This window comes from Glycine max, chromosome 9 (assembly GCF_000004515.6).
Source record: "Glycine max cultivar Williams 82 chromosome 9, Glycine_max_v4.0, whole genome shotgun sequence".
In the NCBI taxonomy this organism is placed as follows: Eukaryota; Viridiplantae; Streptophyta; class Magnoliopsida; order Fabales; family Fabaceae; genus Glycine; species Glycine max.
Window position 1 is genome coordinate 45,142,339 of NC_038245.2, and position 24,797 is coordinate 45,167,135.

At 34.6% G+C, this 24,797-nt stretch overlaps 8 protein-coding genes and 2 pseudogenes across 8 annotated transcripts; 4 read left to right on the top strand and 6 right to left on the bottom strand.

Moving 5' to 3' along the window:
• Positions 1-1,823: 1,823 nt before the first annotated feature.
• On the bottom strand, positions 1,824-2,673 carry LOC112997794 (auxin-induced protein 6B-like; annotated as a pseudogene).
• A 554-nt stretch (positions 2,674-3,227) lies between these two features.
• LOC106794512 (auxin-induced protein 10A5-like) lies at positions 3,228-3,727 on the top strand. The gene has a single exon (XM_014761788.3). It carries the CDS (start codon positions 3,334-3,336, stop codon positions 3,613-3,615), a length of 282 nt encoding a protein of 93 aa, XP_014617274.1. The 5' UTR covers positions 3,228-3,333; the 3' UTR covers positions 3,616-3,727.
• Positions 3,728-6,196: 2,469 nt separating this feature from the next.
• Positions 6,197-7,042, bottom strand: LOC121172779 (indole-3-acetic acid-induced protein ARG7). Its single transcript, XM_041005111.1, has one exon. It carries the CDS (start codon positions 6,680-6,682, stop codon positions 6,404-6,406), a length of 279 nt encoding a protein of 92 aa, XP_040861045.1. The 5' UTR covers positions 6,683-7,042; the 3' UTR covers positions 6,197-6,403.
• A 2,369-nt stretch (positions 7,043-9,411) lies between these two features.
• LOC100787155 (auxin-induced protein 6B-like) lies at positions 9,412-10,161 on the bottom strand. The gene has a single exon (XM_003534302.5). The coding sequence runs from the start codon at positions 9,823-9,825 to the stop codon at positions 9,544-9,546; it is 282 nt and encodes a 93-aa protein (XP_003534350.1). The 5' UTR covers positions 9,826-10,161; the 3' UTR covers positions 9,412-9,543.
• Positions 10,162-10,336: 175 nt separating this feature from the next.
• On the top strand, positions 10,337-11,148 carry LOC121172857 (auxin-induced protein 10A5). The gene is made up of 2 exons (XM_041005504.1): positions 10,337-10,424; positions 10,886-11,148. The coding sequence occupies exons 1-2, from the start codon at positions 10,337-10,339 to the stop codon at positions 11,146-11,148; spliced, it is 351 nt and encodes a 116-aa protein (XP_040861438.1).
• A 2,041-nt stretch (positions 11,149-13,189) lies between these two features.
• Positions 13,190-14,155, bottom strand: LOC112997797 (auxin-induced protein 15A). Its single transcript, XM_026123838.2, has one exon. The coding sequence runs from the start codon at positions 13,735-13,737 to the stop codon at positions 13,489-13,491; it is 249 nt and encodes an 82-aa protein (XP_025979623.1). The 5' UTR covers positions 13,738-14,155; the 3' UTR covers positions 13,190-13,488.
• Positions 14,156-14,855: 700 nt separating this feature from the next.
• LOC112997795 (auxin-induced protein 6B-like) lies at positions 14,856-15,625 on the bottom strand. Its single transcript, XM_026123836.2, has one exon. It carries the CDS (start codon positions 15,369-15,371, stop codon positions 15,093-15,095), a length of 279 nt encoding a protein of 92 aa, XP_025979621.1. The 5' UTR covers positions 15,372-15,625; the 3' UTR covers positions 14,856-15,092.
• Positions 15,626-16,158: 533 nt separating this feature from the next.
• LOC100789280 (auxin-induced protein 10A5-like) lies at positions 16,159-16,911 on the top strand. Its single transcript, XM_003534306.4, has one exon. It carries the CDS (start codon positions 16,408-16,410, stop codon positions 16,687-16,689), a length of 282 nt encoding a protein of 93 aa, XP_003534354.1. The 5' UTR covers positions 16,159-16,407; the 3' UTR covers positions 16,690-16,911.
• Positions 16,912-18,040: 1,129 nt separating this feature from the next.
• LOC112997796 (auxin-induced protein 15A) lies at positions 18,041-19,055 on the bottom strand. Its single transcript, XM_026123837.2, has one exon. The coding sequence runs from the start codon at positions 18,585-18,587 to the stop codon at positions 18,333-18,335; it is 255 nt and encodes an 84-aa protein (XP_025979622.1). The 5' UTR covers positions 18,588-19,055; the 3' UTR covers positions 18,041-18,332.
• A 1,499-nt stretch (positions 19,056-20,554) lies between these two features.
• LOC100789810 (transcription initiation factor TFIID subunit 14b-like) lies at positions 20,555-23,144 on the top strand (annotated as a pseudogene).
• The last annotated feature ends 1,653 nt before the right edge of the window (positions 23,145-24,797 follow it).

Below are 24,797 nucleotides of genomic sequence, written 5' to 3' on the forward strand. Positions count from 1 at the left end.
TTCGATAATTAGAGAAAATAAGAAAAAATATTTCAGATTAATTTTAATGAAAATTGATATATTCATATTGAGAGACCTTTGATTTAGTCAATCAAGTCAGTGAGTAATTAATTTTAAGTAAAAATTAAACAATGAAATTATGGGTCTTATTGAAAATTAAAACTATATTTCTTCTATATTATTTTTATGGGTATTATAAAAAAATATGAGTCTTATAATTATTAATATTTTTTTAGACCTAATTTTTTTGGAAGCCTAAAGCAAAGGTATTAGTTGTTTTAACCTTGGGCCGGCCCTGGTGCTAGCAGCCACTAATATATATAGATGAAAGAAGGTGCAAGAAATGGGTCACTACATGAATGATTGAGGGGCCGGGTGGACCAATATGGTGATGCCTTACAAGACTTTCTTAGGAATCAATATATGTGACATGTTATAGTAGATAGATAGTACAAGTTCCACCTTCCACCAAAGCGAATCCACTTGAAAAAAGTAGACGTAAGATCTCAAATCTCAGGAATATAATGGTCTATATGATCTCTCGCTATCCGTCGCCGAATAATTCATCAGCCAGAATTTAAAATCTAGCTGTACTTCAACTTTATATAGGCCACGTGAAGGAAACATGTCCAAAGCATGTTTACAAAAATATGGAAAACAAATTAATGCATGTCCATAGGTTCTCACTTAGGCACGTCTCATTTGGTTACATGCATGGGGAGGCTGTGTATGTTGGTCATTGTTTGATATGGTGGGGTTACACAGTACTAATTTATGCTTGCTTGATAGAAGTACTGAAGACAACACCACGTGATATCTCATATGTACACCCTCCTTCCTTTAACAGTCACTTTCTCTGGGAATTTGGTTCTAGAGAATCTTAAAAGCTATATATACACTATCTTTTGCCTTCACTAACAACCCAAGCCATTGGCATCCTCAAGCATCAACATATAGGCTCATTCTCTGTAAATTTGGCATTGGCCTTCTTCCATCAAACAAGCACAAAAAATGGGTTTCCATTTACCTGCTATTCGAAGGGCATCATTCGCAGCTTCAAAATCTGTACAAGTCCCAAAGGGATATCTTGCAGTTTATGTTGGAGAGAAACAGAAGCGGTTTGTGATCCCCATATCATACTTGAACCAACCTTCATTCCAAGAGTTGTTGAGTCAAGCTGAGGAAGAGTTTGGATACGATCATCCCATGGGAGGCCTCACAATTCCTTGCAGTGAAAATGTCTTCCAAAGTACAATAAATCTATAACCTTAGCTAGGAGACTCACATAGATTTAGTAGAGACATTTTGTACAATAGGCATCTTCTCAAACATGTAACAATTGTTACAAATTTTTGAGTAATGACAACGAATTCAATTGCTCATACTTCTGTTTATCAATTATAATGTTCACTTCTCCTTGCAATTAGAACCATAGACAGTATTAGAAGGTTGCTTATTGAAAAAGAAAAAGTTGATTGTTCTAATAAATTCCACAGCATAATAGACCAGTGCTTCACAGGCAGGGCAGGGCAGAGCTAAATAATACTATTTTGCTAGGGCCAAAGACAAGCGTCAATTTATTTGGGACGGGTTTGAAAGAATTTTATGGTTTATATATACACACACATACATGTAAAATTAAAATTCATGGCCTCAATCATATACAAGATGCTTCCCCTGCCAGCTGCCAAGGCAGTTATAATGGACTTAATATGAAGATTTATTGTTCCTATTAATTTCAAAGGATAACATCCATGGCTAAAGAAATTTTATATTCATTTGACATATTTAATTTATCTATATAAAAAATTAGCAATAATCCATACCTTTTAAATTACCAAGATTCATTGATCAGTGAAGTATTTATGAAAACAATCAAGTCTGGTTTTTCTTACAGCAAGCAACCTTGCTCGTAGTGAACAATGTAACAAATAAAGAAAAAGAACAGAAGAGCCACTTGAGTTGTTGAATTCATTATCATTCACTCATTGTATATGGTACAAAATGTCTATACAAATCTATGTCAGTCTCCTGGAGTTTGAGATTTACAACCCACTCAATCTATAAGTTATATGCCAGAAAACATCTTCACTGAAAGGTATTGTAAGACCACCTGTGGGATGATCGTATCCAAACTCTTCCTCAGCTTGACTCAACAACTCTTGGAAAGAAGGTTTGTTCAAGTATGATACAGGGATCAGAAACTGCTTCATTTTCTCCCCAGCATAGACGGCAAGATAGCCCTTTGGCAAGTCGACAGCAGTTGAGATGCTTGGTTTGCAGCAGATGATGCCTTCCCAATACCTAATACATGAAAACCCATTGTTGTATAGTATGTGTTGGGTTGGGAGTACTTGAGAAGGTAACTTGGAAGTGGAGGTTTTCGAATTTTGAATGCTTCACGATGTGAATGATTTCTGTTGGTCCTAAATGCTTGTAGCCATGAATATATATAGATAACAGGATACGAAGAAACCATTGGCTTCAAGAATTATCTGTGAAGGAGGGCTATGAGATAGGACTAGGGACCAACTGAGAGACAAGGCCATATGGAGTTGTCATAGAGGACTTTCTCAAGAATCAACGTAACAAGTTAAGAGTAATTAAGATAACATGTCCCACCTTATGGAGTGACGGCCAACAGATTTCCCCACTTGAAAAGAAAAATATATCTACGAAAATGAAAATATAATTGGACCATGTAGACAATTATTAAGGAAGTACGAAAATTTCAAGCTAAGTTTTTTAGAATTTTCCGTACATAAAAAATGTGGTTGATAGTGCCTCCTGATTATGTGTCCAATGTTGGTTCTCTTAATTTCTGAACACTATTTCAGAGAGTTATCAGTCTGGTCTGCTTAGGATTTCCTGGTTGTAACTGTCACTATGATATTAGTCAGTACATGGTAGAATTTATATATATATATATAGCACTATCATCTTATTTAAAGAAGCATGTGAGATGTCTAAAGCATGTACACCATTGGATTAGCTATATCACAATGCACGAACAAACATTAGGTTCTGAGGTGCGTAATTTGTTTGCCATTACCTAAGAAGGTGGGGTATGCACTCCCATTGAACTTCCTAATCCTTCAAACAGATCTCTGAGACAATACCATGTGATCCTTGTCCCTCAGTAGACCCCATCATGGCCACGTCAAAATGTAATTCATTGTGGAATTGGATTGCAGAGGCAATTAGCAACTATATATACACTATTTCTTGGGTTATCAGGGAACACAAGCATTCCTCAAGTATCGGAATTCAAATATTTCTTTCTTTCATATTCAAGTACTTTGTACTATTTGTTGTGAGGAGCAAGAGAAAACAATGGGTTTCCGCATACCTGCTATTGTCACGCAAGCATCGTTTTCTACAACCCAAGCAGCCTCCAAGAGGGTTGAAGTACAAAAAGGATATCTTGCGGTCTATGTTGGAGATAAGATGAGGCGGTTCATGATTCCAGTATCATACTTGAACAAACCTTCATTTCAAGAATTACTTAGTCAAGCAGAAGAAGAATTTGGATATGATCATCCAACAGGTGGTCTCACAATTCCATGCAAGGAAGATGAGTTCCTAAGCACCATCGCTAACTTGAATGAGCTGTAAATCTTGCTAATGGAGTCTGAGATAGATTAGCAGGGGCAAATTTGTACAGAAGGCACATTCTTTTATTGTAAAGATTTTCCATTTTCTAGTATAATTCCATTCGAAGTTGAAATGTGCTCCCTGAATGAGAATACAACACTTTAAACACTTTTCTTTTGTGGAATCAAAACCAATTTTAATTTCATTATCAAATTCCAGTTGATATATATCAGGCTATCAGCATATATTAGAGATTAAGTGCAGCAATTCTATACGAGATATTGATAAACCTTTATAATGGTTGTTACTGATGCACTGTTGTAATTTCAGTCTGAAACAGCTTTAGCTAGTTGTTGCTATAATTTTCAATAATTCTTTGATCATTCAGCTCCTGCTTTGAGCACCACATCGTAACTGCCTTAAGTTAATTTAGTACTCCCTCCTTTTCTATCATCACTTCAAAAACATTATCTTTTTCCAAGGGTCAACAATTTTTTCTGTTTTTCCTAAACAAGAAGCACCAGCACATGGATTATTAGTTGGTTCTATGCCAGAAAAGCATAGATTATTATTATTATTGCAAATTTTGGTTATCCATGGCCTATTATTTCTCCCATTCAAATTTATTTCTTTTTATTAAATTTAAATTGAGAATTTGGAGATCTATATATCTTCCATGCCCAGCTGTATACATATTTTGGGATGATAATTTAAGATATAAATTTTAGTCATGCATAGTTGTTACAAAACTAGACCTATAAAGGCAACTTTTTCTTTATTTGGTTTGAAGATCTAGACCTAGACCTATTAGCCACTCATAATCTATGCTCTTGCATTGTAAGTCATTGTTTCATTTTATCTAAAAGACAAAAGTTATAGAGAAGCATTGGTTCTTTGACTTCTACAGATATATATAGACATAGAGGGTTAAAGGGGCCATACCATACCATACAGTCAATGGTATAAGAGAAATCTTTTGCTATAGGAGTAGGCCATTGTTACTCAAGGGAAAAAGTAAACCTAAATGTTAAGTCCATTGTTATTTTGCAGGCAAATTTCCCAAAAGGGGTTTATTTTACAAACTATTTTCGTAAATGGGGTTCTTTTCAAACTATTTCCTATATGGTGTTATTTTTTACGTAAAAGCCATGCAAATCGCAGAAGGCATTGGCGAGTTCGGACTGGGGGTGACATGTGGCACTGGTCTCGCCAGTACCACCAGCGATTTGAGCTCCATGAGACTCGCTAGTTGAACTGGCGAGTTGAGCAGGCTGGGAATTGCCAACTCTACTGGCGAGTTGTGCAGCAGATTGGGAGTGCTTTATAATGCCATTAATTAAGGAGCTTGAGGAATATATACACGGAATATTTTTTAATGAATTATGTTTTTAACCTGTTATTAATTTATCCAGCATCATTAACTAACTAATCTGAATATATAAAATATTAAAAACATATGTTGACAGTGTCATGACATTCCTTTTAATAATCTCTGCCAACAATGTCTACTTTTAAGGACTAAAAACATTTTTTTTTAAATTACAAGAATTAAAATTATTTTAAATTTTAGGAATTAAAAACATAATTAAATCAAATTCAAAGCATAAATAAGGATAGAGCTAATAATTATTTTTAAATTCTCTGAAAAATAGTTAAAAAATACAATAATGGTTATTAATGAGTATACAAGAGTCAACCAAACACTGTAAAAAAAAATAAAATGAAGTGAAGTGGCAGGCACCTCTCACTTGCGTCCCAACTTTTTTTAATATTAATATTGTAATTATGATCAAAAAGGAAAAAATGACAAAAAAATATTTCTTTAAATTATTCCATGATTATTTTAAAAGGAATTTATTAAAAACCAAATTGCATTTCAAAATGATATGAAAGGTGCAGGTTCTTCTTGTTTGTTCTGATCAAAAGATTCACAATAAAAAAGAGAAGATAATGAGCCACGCCGCATTGTATCTCTGCTGCCAACGAGAGATTCCTGAGACAAAAACGGTAGTGCAAGGACACGCCATATATTAGGATATTATTAATAAAAAATATCCAAAGGTTTTAGCCAGCACAACTCGTCAATAGAGTTGGCAATTCCCAACCTGCTCAACTCGCCAGTCCCACTGGCGAGTCCCATGAAGCTCAAATCGCTGGTGGTACTGGCGAGACCAATGCCACGTGTCACCCTCAGCCCGAACTCGCCAATGCTTTCTGCGATTTGTATAGCTTTTACGTAAAAAATGACATCATACAGGAAATAGTTTAGAAAGAGTCTCATTTACGGAAATAGTTTGTAAAACAAACCCCTTTTGGGAAATTTGCCTTATTTTGCACATTCCTAGGCAGGGAAGGGGTACCTCATGGGTGATTTTGGTCTTGACACCGTAAAATTTTAATTTTATGGGTATATTTATTAATAAAATATATTTTAAATTTGTCCCAAATAAATTTATCTCTCTCCTTAATCCTAGGAAAAATAATTTTGCTCTACCCATGCTAGGAATCACATGTCCTGTTCTTGCTTTTAAATTTATCAGAACAAAGTCTCGGTTTTTTACACCAAACAACCTTGCTCATACAGGGAGAAGGGAACATTGTAACTATTAAACAGAAGACACAGAGGAGATGCTTGAGCACTTGAATTCATTCTCATTGCACAAAAAAAAATGATATACTGTAATTTTGTCAATCTGATGGTCTGTCTTTTCCATATTTCTTAAGAAAGCAAGATCTTTACAAGTTGAGAAGATTCCTATTGTACAAAAATGTCACTAGTAATTTATGTCAGCCTCCTAAAGTGTGAGATTTATTGTCCATTCAAGCAAGAAGTTATACGTTGGAAGACATCTTCACTGCAAGGAATTGTGAGACCACCCATTGGATGTTCATATCCAAACTCCTCCTCAGCTTGACTCAACAAGTCTAGAAGTGAAGGTTGATTCAAGTATGACACGGGGACCACAAACAACTTCATTTTCTCTCCAACATAGACTGCAAGGTAGCCTTTGGGTGCATCCACCACTCTTGAAGATGATTGATTGGCTGCAAATAATGTCTTTCGGATACCAGGTAAACGAAAGTCCATATTTGTACAGATTGTGTTAGAGAATTTAGAAGAGATGGTTTGATAAATATCTTGAAAACAAGCTTTAGTATTTTGAATGCTTTAGGATGTGAATGATTTGTATTGGTCCAAAATGCTTGCAGCCATGAATATATAGATAAGAGGATATGTAAGAAACCACTAGGAACATGAATTAGAGGTCAAGGAGGGATATGAGATAGGAGTAAGGGGGCCAAATGAGCGACAAGGCATGTGGAGTTGCCTTGGAGGACTTATCTTAAGAATCAACTTTACATGTTATAGTAGATAATACAAGTTCCACCTTCGGCATCTATGAAAAAGAAAGTCTAGCTAATTGGATCATGTTAGTATGTTATACTTATTGATGGTGGTGGGGGCCGAAAACATCAGTTATGAAATTTCCTGCCCTGTTGCTTAAAATTTGGCATACATAGAAAATGTGGCTCATAGTGCCTCCTGATCATGTGTCCCATGTTGGTTCTCTTCATATCTCAGCTGTTTCAGACCAATCAACCAGCTCTGCTCAAGCCTCAACATTTACAGGTTGCTTATGTCACAGTGATATTAGTTGGTACATGGAAGAGATATATCAACAGCATTGTCATCTTATTTAAAGAAAAATGTGAGATGTCTAAAGTTTGTCTACATGTCTACCATTGATGTATCTATAGCACAATAAATGAACAAGAATTAGGTTTTACCTTTGCTGAATCTGTTGGCCATTATCTCAGAAGGTAGGGACGTGGAGTATGGTATGAACTCTCATTTATCTTCCCAATCCTTGAAAGTTAACTCGGACAATACCATGTGATCCCCTGTCCCTCAGTAGATCCTAGCATAGCCCTGTCAAAAATCATTCATGGTGGAATTAGATTGATGTTGCAGACGGCCCATTTTGGACTATATATACACTCTTCCTTGCATCCTCATGCAACACAAGTCATTTGCGTCCTGAAGCATCAGAATTCAAATATTTATTTCTCATACAAGTCCTTTGACATCACTCAGTATATTATTTGTTTGTGGAGAAACAAAAAACAATGGGTTTCCGCATACCAGGTATTATTAGACAGACATCATTTTCTGCTGCCAAAGCAACTCGCACGGGAGTTGAAGTCCCAAAAGGCTATCTTGCAGTATATGTTGGAGATAAGATGAAACGGTTTGTGATTCCAGTATCATACTTGAACCAACCTTCATTTCAACAATTACTAAGTCAAGCTGAACAAGAGTTTGGATTTCATCATTCAATGGGTGGTCTCACAATTCCATGCAAGGAGGATGAGTTTCTAAACCTCACTTCTCGCTTGAATGAGCGGTAAATCAGGCTATAATGGAGACTCAGATAGATAGATTAGTTGAGGCAAATTTGTAAAGAAGGAACTTTTTTTGTCGTGAATATTTTCCATGTTTTTTTTCTTGTATAATCCAACTGAAGTTGGAAATTTTGACTTGAATGAGAATCTTAAGACTAGACATTTCCAAAAACACTTTTTGCTTTTTTTCCAAATCTCAATGAATTATAATACACTACAACATTACAATTATCTAATTTCAGTTTATACGTATCAGGTTTTCATCTTTTAATAGGGATTAACTAGTCCCAAATATGAAACCTTTCTCCATGGTCCTAGGATTAAGTTCTGCATGAGTGCAAAACCCACTTCCTCAAATGAATAGCCAATACTTGCAATCAAAGGAGATGTGATCAAGTAAAACCTAATGTTTGTTTGTGCGTTGATTGAATGATTGTTATCCCATACTTCTGTAGACACACGCTTTAGATATTTCACATGTTTTCTTTTATATTCCTAACGCGGCTTAATGCTAAGTTACAGCTGCCAATAGCCAGCTAGCATCTACTTGACGAGATGAATTATGTAGCAGTTGGCACTGAAATATCCTAGTGTTACTGTGTTAGTAGGGCACAGGAGAACTCGAGCATTATCAGTACTAGACTACTAACCGATGTAACCTTAAAATTTCATCTACCTAAAGTTGTAAAATGGAGTTATCAAAATTTTATCTCAATTTGATACATTAAATATTATTATTATGATATAAGTTAACATTATATATATGGGATAGGATCATTGACACTATGTATCAAACTTTTACACTTACACCACTCATCATTACGAAATTAATTAATCCAACCAGTTGAATAAGTTGATATTATCTTTCTTTTCTTTTACTGCAATTGATATAAAAATTGAATTTATATGGTCATAGTTTCATTCATATAACAAAAAACAGTAATATAAAAAGCATTGGTTCAGATCAATAAACCCTACGACAATGGTAAGAGAGAAAGTTTTTTCTGTAGAAGTAAGCTGGTGTTTTTCAAGGCAAAAATCAAACCTTGATGTCAGGTCCATTGTTATTTCACACCATAAATATCAGGGAAGGTACACCTCATGAGTAATTTTCATATGAAAAGGGGGAATACTTACTAATAAAAACATTTTAACATTTCCCCAAATAAGTAAATAATTCTCCTTGGTCCTAGTAAAAAAATACTTTTGCTCTTTCCTTGCTAGCTAGGAATCACATGTTGTATCCATGCTTTGAAACTTTCAGGACAACCAGTTCTGGTTTTTCTTATTATAGCAAGGAGGAACCTTGCCGCTACTCGATCAAGTGAACATTGGCAATGTAACTAATAAATTAATAGAAAAAAGAGAGGAACTACTGCTTGAGTAATTGAATTCATTTACATTGAACAAAAATAAATGGAACAAAATTGTCATTCATTCTAAAGCTTTTTTCTTTTCTCCTATTTCTCAAAAAGGAGATCTTTACAAATTGAGAAGATGCCTATTCTACAAAACTATGTCAGTCTTCTACAGTACGAGATCGAGTTACAGCCCAACCAAGCGTGAAGTTATGTTTTGGAAGACATCTTCGCTGCAAGGAATTGTAAGACCACCCATGGGATGATCATATCCAAACTCTTCCTCAGCTTGATTCAACAATTCTTGGAATGAAGGTTGGGTCAAGTATGATATGGGGATCACAAACCGCTTCATTCTCTCTCCAACATAGACTGCAAGATAGCCCTTTGGCACCTCCAAAGTTTTTGAAGATGCTTGGTTGGCAGCAAATGATGCCCTTCTGATACTTGCGGGTAGACGAAAACCCATTGTTGTATTATATTTAATGAGACTTGAGAAGAAAATGGTCTATAAAAGACTTGGAAGTTCTGGCTTATGAATTTTGAATGCTTCAGGGTGTGAATGATTTGTGTTGGTTCTAAAATGCTCGCAACCAAGAATATATAGAGAGAGAGAGAGAGATAAAAGGATATGTGTAAGAAGGCAACTTGAATCATTGGTAAAGGAGGGCTGAGATAGGAGTCATGGGAACAATTGAGAGACAAGGGCATATGGCAATGTCTTCGAGGACTCTCCCACAAATCAACGTACGTAACATTTTATGGTAGATAATACAAGTCCCACCTTCTGGAGCAAATTAGGCCATCAGATTAGCCCACTTGAAATGAAAAACACATATCTATGCAAAAGAAAATTTAAAACAATGATGTGGACACTTATTTGGGGTGGATGGGACCACAAACTTTATGTAAGAAAGTTCACATGGTGTTGCTTAAAATTTGGCATACACAGAAACTGTGGTTCATAGCACCTAATGATCATGTGTTCAATATCAGTTCTCTTCTTATCTCCAATTCCTATTGAGTCTGCTCATGTTTTAGAGGTTGCATACTCTCACTCTGATACTAGTTGGTGGACAATAGATATATCAATAGCATTGTCATCTATACAAAGAAACATGTGGGATGTCTATAGCATGTCTATCGTTGAAATAGCTATAGCATAATGAATAAACAAGCATTAGGTTTCCCCTGTAAATCTGTTGTTAGCCATTATCTCAGAAGGTGGTGGGGTATTTACTCCAATCAACTTCCTAATCCTTGAAATAGATCTCTAAGACAATACCATGTGATCCCTTGTCCCTCGGCTGACCCCATCATAGCCCCACCAAAAATCATTCATTGTGGTATTAGATTGCAGAGGCCATTGTCAACTATATGTACAATATTTCTTTGGTACTCAATAAACACAAGTCATTGAATTCCTCAAGTATCAGAATTCAAATATTTCTTTCTTATACAAGTCCTTTGACATCAGTACATTATTTGTTGTGTGGAGATTTAAAAAACAATTGGTTTCTGCATAGCAGGTATTATTAGGTACGCGTCGTTTTCTACAACCCAGGCAGCCTCCAAGGGGGTTGAAGTACCAAAAGGCTATCTTGCAGTCTATGTTGGAGATAAGATGAAGCGATTTGTGATTCTAGTACCATACTTGAACCAACCTTCATTTCAAGAATTATTAAGTCAAGCAGAAGAAGAATTTGGATATGATCATCCAACTGGTGGTCTCACAATTCCATGTCAGGAGGATGAGTTCCTAAATGTCACCTCTCGCTTGAATGAGTTGTAAATCATGCTAATGGAGACAGAAACTAGATTAGGTGAGGCAAATTTGTACATAAGGAACTTTCTTTTATTGTAAAGATTTTCCAATTGGTTCTCTTGTATAATTCCATTGGAAGTTGAAACTTGTTGCCTGAAATAAAGTGCAACACAAAACATTGTTTAAACACTTTTTGCCTTTGGCAAATCTCAATGAATCCTACTATATACAAGAGTTTCATTATCAAATTTCAGTCCATATACATCAGGCTATTAGCTTTTACCAGTGATTAAGTAGTGCACCAAGACTATTGGAGATATTTTCCAATCTTGACCCTATTGTATTCCAATATATATCCATTTTTGAGCCAAATAATGCACACACAACACATTTGTCATGGAACAGCTTTTGCCACTTGTTGCTAGATTTTCAATAATATGTGATGCACTCAGTTCTTGACTTTTTTCTTTCAGAATCACAGAATAATTATATCAAGTTAATTTGGTGCACCTTACAATGCTATCATCCCTGCAAAAACAGTTAGTATTTTAGGGGAATAGAAAAATTGGGTTGGTTGTTTAATGGCTATTGATGTGAGCTTTAGAGAGGTTATTAATAATTGACTTAGTGAAGGGAAATTGCATAGAAGTGTAATAGTGAGAAATTGGCCGTGTAGCTCTTAACAATAGTGGAGGAGCTTGTATTGATCTCTCAAAACTCATTACAACAGAGTGCAGATTACATATTTATAGGCAACACTTCACCACGTCTACTACATGTGTCGGTGGACTATTAAATAATATTATACATTATTCTAGCATTTTCCTAACTTAAGAACTATCGAGACATTTCTATTACATGTATCTGACTACTATAGCTTTATAGAAAAATCTAGATTTATCAAGACACTTCTATAGCTTTCTTTATAGTCATCGTAAAATGTCTAGAAATTTGCAGCACTTTCAACAAAATCATTCTTCATTTCCCAGGGTCATTGATCCATCTATATTTTTCCTAATTAAACAGAACCATCACATGGATCTCTGATATTTAAGGAGTAGAGACTTCAACCAGATAAGAATTTTGGGAGGATAGTTTGTAGCATAAACATTAGTGTTAATTGCAGGAGTGCTTGATATAAAGGAGGTTTCTCAGATTACCCTGTTATTTAGCTTTGAAGTACTAAAAGTTTTTGTTTGTAATTGTATGTATGGAGTGAAAACTGTTAACAAGTTGTTGGATAAGTGATCACATAAACCTGAATAACAAAAATTGAGCAAAAATTTCAAGGCTTCAATTGTAAGGCATCTCCCCAAGAGATACACTATTATAGACCGGAGTAATAGTGGACTTCCATATATAGTTGGGAGGACGACCAGTCTATGAGACACATCACAAAGTTCTTAATGTGAATGTGAGACTTTCTATTTAAAGCCATAAACTTTCTAATACTTGAGCAATATCAAACTTCTCCCATATTTTTTGGAAATGCTCACACACTCATACACTGTACAATGTAAGGTTACAGGTGCATTTTATCTAAAATGACAAAAATCAGAGAAACGCATCTGTTGCTTTACTTCTTCTATGAATTTAAAAGAAAATAAATTATTTTTTAAATATAACTTCTCATGTTGCCCCACAAATTTATTGACCAAACATCACAGAAGAAAACACTCCAAGCTAATAGTTCATGACTTCAAGGTCATATTACTGCAACTGTAAGTTCTTAACTGTATTGGAACAACTACAATAAAATGACTAAATTACTTATTAGTATTTCATGGGTAGCAGAGTTATTTCCTTGCATTTTTAAATAAATAATAAAAGGGACTGTGTTAACATTTGAAATACAAAGATTTAAAAAAGGATTTAGATTTATGAATTTCTCATTATGGATCATGACCCAAATTATTAACACTATTCCCAACTTCTGTCAAATAGTTGGATTTTGATATGAATCCAAATATATATTTGTTTAGAAAAAAAATGAGATAAAGAAAGTTCAATTCCTTTGCTTTCAACAAAAACAATTCATGGAAGGAAGCATCATCAACACTGGACTCCAGGTCTAGCCATCAATCAGATTTGTGCACTAATAAAAATATGATCCTGCAAGTATACTTATAGTCTAAAAAAATAAATTGACAAGCATGCATCTAACAAGTAACAACCAGAAATAAGGGGTCATGGGAAAATTTGGAAAATAAATGGTTGTCACAATCTCTGTTTATAAGTTTCTTTCAGGATACATCTTTCCAATTCTCCTCTAAGTACAAAAGTAAGATAAAATATTTACAATGCTCAACTATGTCTTCTCTGCAAAATTGAATTGGTCATTGACCATCTACATTTCAATCGTCTCCTCTACGACCTTTGCAAGCGAGAAGTGATATCTAGGAAGACATCTTCTCCACATGGGATTGTGAGGCCACCCATTGGATGAGCAAATCCAAATTCTTGTTCAGCTTGACTAAGCAGGTCTTGGATTGAAGGTTGGTTCAAATATGATATAGAAATCACAAACCGCTTCTTTTCGTTTTCTCCCACATAGACTGCAAGATAGCCCTTTGGGACATCACTGCGCCTTTGAAGACCAGGCAAACGGAAACCCATTGCAGATCAAGAGAATGATTTGAATGGACTTGTGTAGGAAATAATTTATGTTTGAAAAATGCAAAGGACTTGACTTGTTTGTGACTGAAGCCATGACTATCTCTATATATAGATTAAGAGATGGCCTTGGAAAACAATTAGACACAGAAATAATAATTGATGAAGAGATATCCAACAAATGGGGTCTAGCTAGAGGCACAGGTGTGATGGACCACATGGAACTGTCTTTGATTAATTTTATCAAAGACAAAGAAAATATGTGTGGCTGAATACCCCAGTTTTTTTATGAACGAGCAAGATGGTACCCACTTGAAAATTTAAACCAGAGAAATGTGTACAGTTCTACACCAAAAGGTTATCTGGCATTATCATATAGCTGGCTTGTTTATTGTGTCCCAGACACACTTGAGACATCTCATGTGTACTACAATTAATGTGATCGACCAGGAGGGAATTCATAACTAGTCTACCTTTAACTTAAGCCAATATATAAGGCTATGAAATTTTTGACCCATCACTGCAGTCTTTTTTAAATTGTTTAATAAATAGAAATAACCTCTATGAATTGTAGGAGTGAGAAATTTGGAATAGTCAATACCATGAATCATGATCCCTTGTCTCTCGGTTGGTTCACTGGATGAAGATTGTTGTTACTTCTCCTTCATTTCACGGTGCAGTGTTACTTTAGTTGTTAGGGGTTATCATAAAAAAAAATGGTTTTATATATAATCAAGCTATAAGGTGGAATAATTCTTTGGGAGATATTGACCAAACTTGATATTGTCACGACTCACTCTAAAGCCATGACCAATGCACAGGCTAACACTAACTCAAATGACTTTTATTCTGGCAAGCCTACAGATCAAACTGAACTAGGAATGCATACTCCAACAAATCAAAAAGTTTGATTAAAATTTCATTATTCAAATTTAATTACGGCCACGAGTTCTAAAATTTAAAGTTCATAGGCATGTTGTGTATATTTGTTAATAAAAAAATTAACTTTGCCCCAAATAAATTATATTTCCCCTTAGTCCTATTAAAAAAAGTGTTCTTCCCTTGCCAGTAATCACGTGATCTAGTCATACCTTCAAATAAATCAGGACAACCAAGTCTGGTTTTTCTTATAAAGACTGAAGTGAACGTTGGCAATTTTAAAAACAAACATAAAAGATAGGAGATGCTTGCGTAGTTGAACTGCTTGTCATTAAACAAAAAAAAAAATGGAACAAAATTGTCATTCTAATGGTCTTTTCTTTTCTCCTACTTCTCAAAAAGGAGATCTTTACAAATTGAGAAGATTCCTAGTGTACCAAATGTCTACAAATCTATGTCAGTCTTCTACGCTACGAGATTTATAGTCCATTCAAACGTGAAGTTATGTTTTGGAAGACATCTTCACTGCAAGGAATTGTAAGACCACCCATGGGGTGATCATATCCAAACTCTTCCTCAGCTTGACTCAACAAGTCTTGGAATGAAAATTGGGTCAAGTATGATATGGGGATCACAAACCGCTTCATTCTCTCTCCAACGTAGACTGCAAGATAGCCCTTTGGCACCTCCAAAGCTTTTGAAGATGCTTGGTTTGCAGCAAATGATGCCCTTCTGGTACCGAGTAGACGAAAACCCATTGTTGTATTGTATTTAATGAGACTTGAGAAGAAAATTGTCTAAAAAAGACTTGGAAGTTCAGGCTTATGAATTTCGAATGCTTCAGGGTGTGAATGATTTGTGTGTTGGTTCTAAAATGCTTGCAACCATGAATATATATATAGATAGATAGATAGATAGATAGATAGATAAAAGGATATGCAAGAAGGCAACTTGAATTATTGGTAAAGGAGGGCTATGAGATAGGAGTCATGGGACCAACTGAGAGACAAGGGCATATGGTAATGTTTCAGATGACTCTCCCATAATCAACGTAACATGTTATGGTAGATAATACAGGCCCCACCTTCTGGAGCAAATTAGGCCATCAGATAAGCCCACTTGAAATGAAAAACACATATCTATGTAAAAGAAAATCTAAAACAATGATGTTGACACTTATTTGGGGTGGAGGGAACCACAAACTTCACGTTGCTTAAAATTTGACATACACAGAAAATGTGGTTCGTAGTGCCTCATGATCATGTGTTCAATATCGATTCTCTTCTTACCTCCAATTCCAATCGAGACAGCTCATGGCTTACAGGTTGCTTGCTCTCACTCTGATTAGTTGGTGGATGGTAGATATATATCAATAGCATTGTCACTCATCTAAACAAACATGTGACATGTCTATAGCATGTCGACCGTTGAAATAGCTATAGAATAATGAATGAACAAGCATTAGGTTTCACCTGTAAATCTGTTGTTAGCCATTATCTCAGAAGTTGGTGGGGTATTTACCCAAATTAACTTCCTAATCCTTGAAAGAGATCTCTGAGACAATACCATGTGATCCCTTGTCTCTCGGTGGACTCCATCTTAGCCCCACCAAATATCATTCATTGTGGTATTTGGATTGCAGAGGCAATTGGCAACTATATATACAATATTTCTTCGGTACTCAAGCAACACAAGTCATTGTATTCCTAAAGTATAAGAATTCCAATATTTCTTTATCATACAAGTCCTTTGGCATCAGTATAATATATTTGTTGAGTGGAGCAATAGACAACAATGGGTTTCCGCATAGCAGGTATTGTTAGACGGGCTTCATTTTCTACAACCCAAGCAGCCACCAAGGGAGTTGAAGTACCAAAAGGCTATCTTGCAGTCTATGTTGGAGATAAGATGAAGCGATTTGTGATTCCAGTACCATACTTGAACCAACCTTCATTTCAAGAATTATTAAGTCAAGCAGAAGAAGAATTTGGATATGATCATCCAACTGGTGGTCTCACAATTCCATGTCAGGAGGATGAGTTCCTAAACGTCACCTCTTGCTTGAATGAGTTGTAAATCATGCTAATGGAGACGTAGATTAGATTAGATGAGGCAAATTTGTACAGAAGGCACTTTCTTTTTGTTGTAAAGATTTTCCAATTGGTTCTCTTGTATAATTCTATCGGAAGTTGAAACTTGTTGCTTGAATTAAAGTGCAACACACGACATTGTTTAAACACTTTTTGCTTTTGCCAAATCTCAATGAATTCTAATATATACAACAGTTTCCTTATCAAATTGGCACACTAAGTTCTTGACTTCCTGCTTTCAGCATCACAGAATAATTATCTCAAGTTAATTTGGTGCACCTTCCAATGCTATCATCCCTGTAAATCATTCTTCATTTCCCTAGGCCATTGACTCATCTGTTTTCCTAATTAAGCAGCACCATCACATGGATCTCTGATATTTAGTAAGTAGAGACTTCAACCAGATAAGTATTTTGAGAGGATAGTTTGTAGCAAAGACTGCTTGATTTGACGGATGCTTCGCAGATACCCCTGTTGTTTAGGTTTGGAGTAACTAAAAGTTCTTGTTTGTGTGTCTGGAGAGAAAACTTTAAGCATGTTGGTAAGTGATCACATAAACTTCAATAACAAGTGCAAAAATTTCAAGGCTTAAATTGTAAGGCATCTCCCCAAGAGAGACTATTCTAGAGTAATAGTGGACTTGCATGGTTGGAGGGACATCCAGTCTACAAGGCATATCACAAAGTTCTTAATGTGAATGTGAGACTTTCTATTTAAAGCTTCAACTTTTCTAATACTTGATCAATATCAAACTTCTCCCTTATATTTTGGAAATGCTCTCACACTTATGCAATTTACAATTTACAGTGTAAGGTTACAAGTGGTTATTATCCAAAAAGACAAAAATCAGAGAAGCACGTTTGTTGCATTACTTCTTTTATGAATATAAAAGAAATCAAATTATTGTTCAAATATAACTCCACGTGTTCCCCCCATAAATTTATTGATCAAACATTACAGAAAGAAGACACTCCAAGCTAAATAGTTCAAGAGTTCAAGGTCATATTAAGGCAACTGTTCGTTCTTGACTTTATTGGAACAACTACAATAAAATGAATAAATTACTTGTTACTTGTTACTTCTTAACATTTGCAATACAAAGATTTAAAAAAATATTTAGATTTATGAATCTCTCATTATGGACCATGATCCAAATTATTAACATTATTTCCCAACTTGTTTCAAAAAGTTGGATTTTGATCATGAATCAAACTATATATATGTGTGTGTCTAGAAAGAAAAAAAGAAAAAAGTTCAATTCCTGTGCTTTTAACAAAAGCAATTCATAAACAAAAATCTTTAAGCATGCAGATCATCAACACTGGACTCCAGATGTAGTCACTAGTCAGGTTTGTGCACAAATAAAATTATGATCCTGCAATTATACTTACAGTCTACCAAAAATAAATTGACAAGCATCCATCTAACAACATGAAATGAATGGTCATCGAAAATTTTGGAAAATAAATGGTTGGCAATAATCTGTTTATAAGTTACTGTTAGGGTACATATATATCTCTTTCCAATTCTCTAAGTACAAGAAATAAAGATAAAAAATTTACAATGTTTTTCAACTATATCTTCCTACAACATTGGATTGGTCATTGACCACCTACATTTCACTCTTTTCTATGACCTATGAAAGCGAGAAGTGATATATAGGAAGACATCTTCTCTACAACGGATTGTAAGGCCGCCCAATATTGGATGATCAAATCCAAATTCTTGTTCAGCTTGACTAAGCAGGTCTTGGATTGAAGGTTGGTTCAAATATGATATAGGAATCACAAACCGATTCTTTTCGTTTTCTCCCACATATACTACAAGATAGCCTTTTGGAACATCACTGCGCCTTTTAATTAGACTAGGCAAACGGAAACCCATTGCAGATCTAGAGAATTTGAATGGACTTGTGTAGGAAATATTTTATGTTTCAAAATTGCAAAGGACTTGACTTGTTTGTGACTGCAGTCATGACTATCTCTCTATATATAGATTAATAAGAGATGATGGTCTTGGAAAACCATTAGGTACAGAAATAATTGGTGAAGAGATATCCAACAAATGGGATCTAGCTAGAGACACGCACGGGCGTGAAGACATGGAACTGTCTTTGATTTCTTTCATCAAAGACGAAGAAATTATATGTGTGGCTGAATAGCCCATACACATTTTGTATTGAACAAGCAAGATGGTACCCACTTGAAACTTGAAACCAGAGGAATGTGTACAGTTCTATACCTAAAGCTTAGCATTATATAGCTGGCTTGTTTATTGTGTTCGAGACACGCTTGAGACATCTCATGTGTACTACACTGATCAGGAAATTGATCTCTAGTCGCCTACCTTTAAGAAAATAGATAAGGCTATGAAATTTTGAACAGCTAAGTGCCTGTATTCTCTAAATGCTTTTTTAGTAATAGAAATAACCATTATGAATTGTGGGGTATATAAGAAACTTGGAATAGACATCCTTCTTGAGCTCAGTTAATTATTGCAATCTGACAAACGTAGTAGCAGAAGAAAATTATAATTGAGTTCCACGTAATAATTAACATCCTCTCAACATTTCTATGAATGTGTTGTTTGTTGGCTTATACACCTTTCCAAACGGCCCGTGATGTTTGACCACATGAGAATATGGTTGGTATACACTTTATAACTGCTGTAAATTCAACACAGGCTGATATACATACATTATATTTCAATAAAAGATGTCATGGAAATGTTGTTTGATGTGGAAAGTGTTCGGATTAGGACCAGTGGTATGATTATTAATAGGGATAGGTACAATCTAGTCTTGATTGAAATCTCTCTCACATCTGGCTTACATTAGAATAATAACATAATAAAAAAAACGGCAAAAAAATTCTGCTTTTGGCTTTCAACTTGGAGCTGAAGAAAAGTACAGTGATAGCCTATCACTGATAGGATATCCCTGACCTTATTGATATTGAATGTAACATTTTACTTTTGTTTTTTTGCTGAATGTGACATTAATTTGACAAAAGAACATCACTAAACTAAATTTGGATTTTTATTTGTTGTTATTATTTACTTGATATTGTAAATTTGTCATTGCTTCTAGTTGTTTTCTTCTTCTTTGCTTCATTATTTCTGAATGAACTTGAAGCCTGCTTCACCACTGAATTAATTGCCTACTAAGAACTGGAATCGAAAAGAAAGTCTTGAAGCCGGCCAAGATTATTGCTAAATACTGTATTACATTACTACTACAAAACTCACATTGATTATACAAGGTCATGTTACTGGTATGAGTTATCAAGGATTTGTGTCCTGTAATAAAAAAAATTATAGGCACCTGTAATGATTAACATTTTTTCCAATCTAGATTCAACTGTAATACTTGTTTGGGAGATTATTCCCTGTAAACCAAATCCTTGAAATCTCTCAAAAGGAATATGCATTCATGGCTTTTGTGTAGTGAGTATTCAAAACTGGGATAAAAAAACAAAAGAGACGAAGGAATGATATTGTATTACAAGTGATTAACCTATGCATCACTTCTTTATAGTAAACCCTTTAAAAAAAATAAAAAAGACTTCCAATTCTTAATGTTGGGGCATGGAGTTGGTTTATTGAAAGAAAGAAAAATCACCAAGGATTTATTGAAAATTTTGTAGTTTATATACATTCTCATATTTTAAAAATAATTTTCTGAATTTTTAAACTAAAACTTAAAAATTTTACCAGGAAAAAAAAAAAAAAAAACTAAAGAACACCAAGTCTTTTCAGGCTTCAGCTGGCCCATTCAAAAATGCCCACTTGGGTTTTGGGTTGGGCTCGCTAAGTGATGATGGATCAGAGAGAGTTAAGAAACGACGTCGTAAAAGCCATGAACTGTGCAGCGTAATTTTGACAGACACACACAAACCCTAGCTAGAACTTGATGCTCAGATTCAGCTTCTATCTTTGAGACGAGGAGGTCGTTGATTGATATGATAAGACCAAAAGCTCATGTTCGATAAAGCACCGTCAAGAACAGCCTGAATTTAGTGGTCCTACCCCTAAATCACAGCGAACCAAAATGGGCAAATCCGAAGACAACGATAAGAAGGTAACTTTGTTTGTTTCGATTCAAAAAATTCTGATAAAACCCCAAAATAATGATTTCCCCCAAACCCTGCGCTTTTGGGAGTGTGTAAAGATTGCAGCTTGTTTCCGCTATTGATTCAAATTCGAAACTTTGATTTGGAACCCTCATCCATCCTGCACTACAAGGATTTCAAATATGATTTTAGAATGTCGTACAATGTGAAAACAAATTCCTCTATATGTTTTACTAAAGTAGGTTCTTTGTGTTGATTGGTGTACAAGTATAATAACCATTTCTGGGTTGGGTTTTGTGTAGAACTTAGGTAAGAAACTCAAAGATGTGGAAATAAGCATTCCAATAGTGTATGGGAACATAGCAATTTGGCTTGGCAAAAAGGCTAGCGAGTAAGTATCCTACATTGCCACCAATTGGCCTAACGTTTAGCTTGAAGTCACTAAAATGTTTTTTTTTAAATAATAAAAAAATAGAGAGTAAGAAAGTGGACATTTATGTTATGCAAGGTATCAGTCGCATAAATGGACAGTAAATGTTCGTGGAGCAACCAATGAGGATCTTGGGACGATAATAAAGCATGCTGTTTTTCAGCTGCATTCTAGTTTCAATAATCCCACACGTGTGGTGGAGTCGCCGCCTTTTGAATTGTCAGAGTCAGGATGGGGGGAATTTGAAGTTGCCATCACACTTTATTTCCAGTGATGTTTGTGACAAGCCTTTGAACTTGTGAGTTGTTGGGTACTGCTTACTTTGGATTTAGTAGCTGGTTATTGAGCCTCTGTTGATTTCTTGATTCAGTATAGAGGTTCAAAATATGCTCAAAAATACTCTGGGTAGGCAAAATGGAAACTGAATTTCTATGTGTCATCAATAAGTGCAGGTATTTATGGCAATACTTTTATCATATTTAAAAGTATATAATATTTGTGGATGTGAAAGATATTGTTAATTGGTGATGCCTTGATGGTATATTTAATGAATCTGAATGAGCCATGACAGCAAGCATATGCTTGCATCTTTAGAAAATAGAAAAGAATGTATCATATATGATCACCTATTTGGCTGTTTGTAGTTACCACCCTAGCAATATAGATTATAGATGCGCTGGATAGTTTCTTTATCGAGAAATGTGATAGCAATACCATCAAGATTTGTAATCTTGATGCTGGGTTAATGTTTTATTGAAAATGAAATATATAAGGATTGTTGGAGATTTCTTTTTCTTCAAATTTTCTGCACTTCAGAACATATACTTGGGACTCATCTGTCAATATACTGAGACTACTGTTCTATGCTCGGGAGTTTAGTTTTGTTTCTATGATGTTTATGGCCTTTTTTTGCTGATTAGTCGAACTCGAAATAACTATGCCTTTGAATTATTAGAACAGAATGCAGAGGCATTTTCTTAATTTACATTGTTGGGTGTACTGATATGTGCATGTAAGGATTCTGGTTTGTAAGTAAATGATTTATTCAACTTCTAAAGAAAGGGGAATCAGTGGAAAGGGAGGGGAAGGGGAGAGGGAAGACAGATAAGATGTTGTGTATGTTGATTAACATTTTTCTTTTATTTAATAGCCGTCATGTTGTATTACTTCTGCTTGTTCATCATTAAAGGATTTAATTAAAGCATCCATTATCATCAATATATCGTGGGTTCTATATGTTCTAATCATGTTCTATGTGGCACATCATAATGCAATTATATATTAATAATAAAAAGAAATGACATGACTAAAGTATACAATTCTGACATTTATGCTTTACTTTTTAATTTGAGAGCACGCAGTAGATGAAGTTCTTTTCATCCAAATCACTGACCCTTGTCAGTATACTGAAGTCTGTATTATTCCTTTTCATTATATTTCCTTGATAAGTTATTGATTGTGTGGGTTCGTGTTAACTTGTGTATCCCCATTATGCTTGTAAATTACGAGGAGCTGAGAGAGGTGGTTGATCTTATTTTCTTGTTAGTTAAATTGCGAATGTGTGTTATTCTTGAAGGCTTTGAATGTTCTATCATCTCTCAATCTTGTAAGAAAACTGTGTTCCAATTGACAGTTATTTTATGCTTCCGATGGGTTAAGGTCAAGCTCATATTGCTAAACTCAGACGACAGATAAGCTTGATAGATGGACAGCATCAGCAGTTTAAATCTTCTTCTGACCAGTAGGTGTACAATTAGGATCTGACGTTTATTTTCTAATTACTGAGAGAGCAGAAGAATGGGATGGTTATATGCTTCTGATCAGCTAGTTGTTTCTTCAGCTGTATTGTAACTTATTTCATTTTTTTTTGGGCGGTGTTGTAATCTAAGAGCACTGTACCTTTTGCCAATAAACATAAGCAGCCAAATGTGTATGATTTAATCATAAAATATTGAAAGATGTCCTTTTTTATTTCTGATAATATATATTCAATATAGCTATCAAATTTAGAAATACCATTGTTGACAGCGGTTAAAGACATGTTTAAATAAGTAATGTAATTAAGCATTTATTAATAGTCTTTGTCAAATAAGAACTTGTATACTATTCATAGGCTTGGCTTAAATCTTATTGGTTGTTAAAGTGGTTGAAAAGTGTGTTTATTAAATTATAAAAGTTTGGTAAAATTAGTTTAAAAGTGAAAAATAAGATGAAAGCAATAAATTATTATTTATTTAAAAAAGATAACTAAAAAATTTGATAAATATATTAAGAAAAAAAAGATAAGAAAAAAAAACTAGCTATAGAAGCTAGAATTTAGTATTTTAAAAAATGTTACTTTAAGTAATGTTTTAAAAAAATACTAGAAATTATTAAAATTATTTATCAAACAGTCAAATAAGTTTTTCGACTAATAAAAAAGTTAAAATTTAATTAAAATAGTTAATAAAAAAATTAAAAATTAATTGAAATATTTTATTAGATAGATGTTATAAATGCACATGAGGTTTTTTCATGTTATAAATGATACGTGTGGACTTGAGTTGGATATAAGTATTTTCTAAAATGCACATGAGAACAAGTTCCAAAATAGCCTACCCAAACCCTACTTGCTATCATCCCTAACATTTGGAAGGCACAAAAGGTGTACGGAATTGCATAGGCTAAAGAGTGAAAAAAATCAGTAATTGAGGTGGTAAACAAGTGTGCAATGTGCATCATGAAAACAACATACTTTTCAGCTCTAGGAAAAAAAGAAACAGTATACTTTCTCTTTTGAATTGGTATTAAATTAATGTATTGAAGTAGCATGGTGAGGGAGAGTACAGTCCATTTAAAGGCTGGCATTACATATACATTCCTGAGTGGGTTTGGGTGGGTAATATGGTAGCTAGTAGTAGACCTTAGGGCTTGCCGTTAATGGGAAAATCCAACTTCCAGCTGTTTTATTTTGGTGGGTTTTGTAATTCTAATCTAAGTGAGGCTCCTACAGTGATGTTCTCTTGAGCAGGTACAACGAGCAGACCAAAAATTACCAAGTAGTTAGCAGGTACATTGGTACAACAACGTAATGCATGACATGCTAGCCAAGGAATGGCCCTTTGGTACGTCGCTTAGTACAAAATAATAATTTATGGAAAAATTGCCATTTGGGCCCCAATTCGCACTGCCCTGGTCATGGACATAGGTTTTTGCTTTTGTTGTGCCAGCTATTGAGGACAATTCAATCCATTATATGTATACGTAATAAATATTTTTTTGTTATAAATTAGAACAAGAACAAGAACGCACTCAACGAAAATTTAATGTTTGCTGCTTAATTTAGACACAAGCTTTCGTTAATTGGATATGATAAGACTCTTACAATAGTCGGAACAAACGAGAGTCTTATCATAGAATTGACATATACATAACTGGCATCTTTTTTCCAAGAATAATTCTTTTAAAATAAAAATCATAGTATAATATTCATACTGTTAGAACCAGCAAGTGGATGATCCAAGTAGTGATAGACTTAAATCTCCTAAGCAAGTGGTTAACAGTTCAATTTAGCTCTTGTTGTATGTAGAAAAAATGTAGTTGAAAGTTAACAAT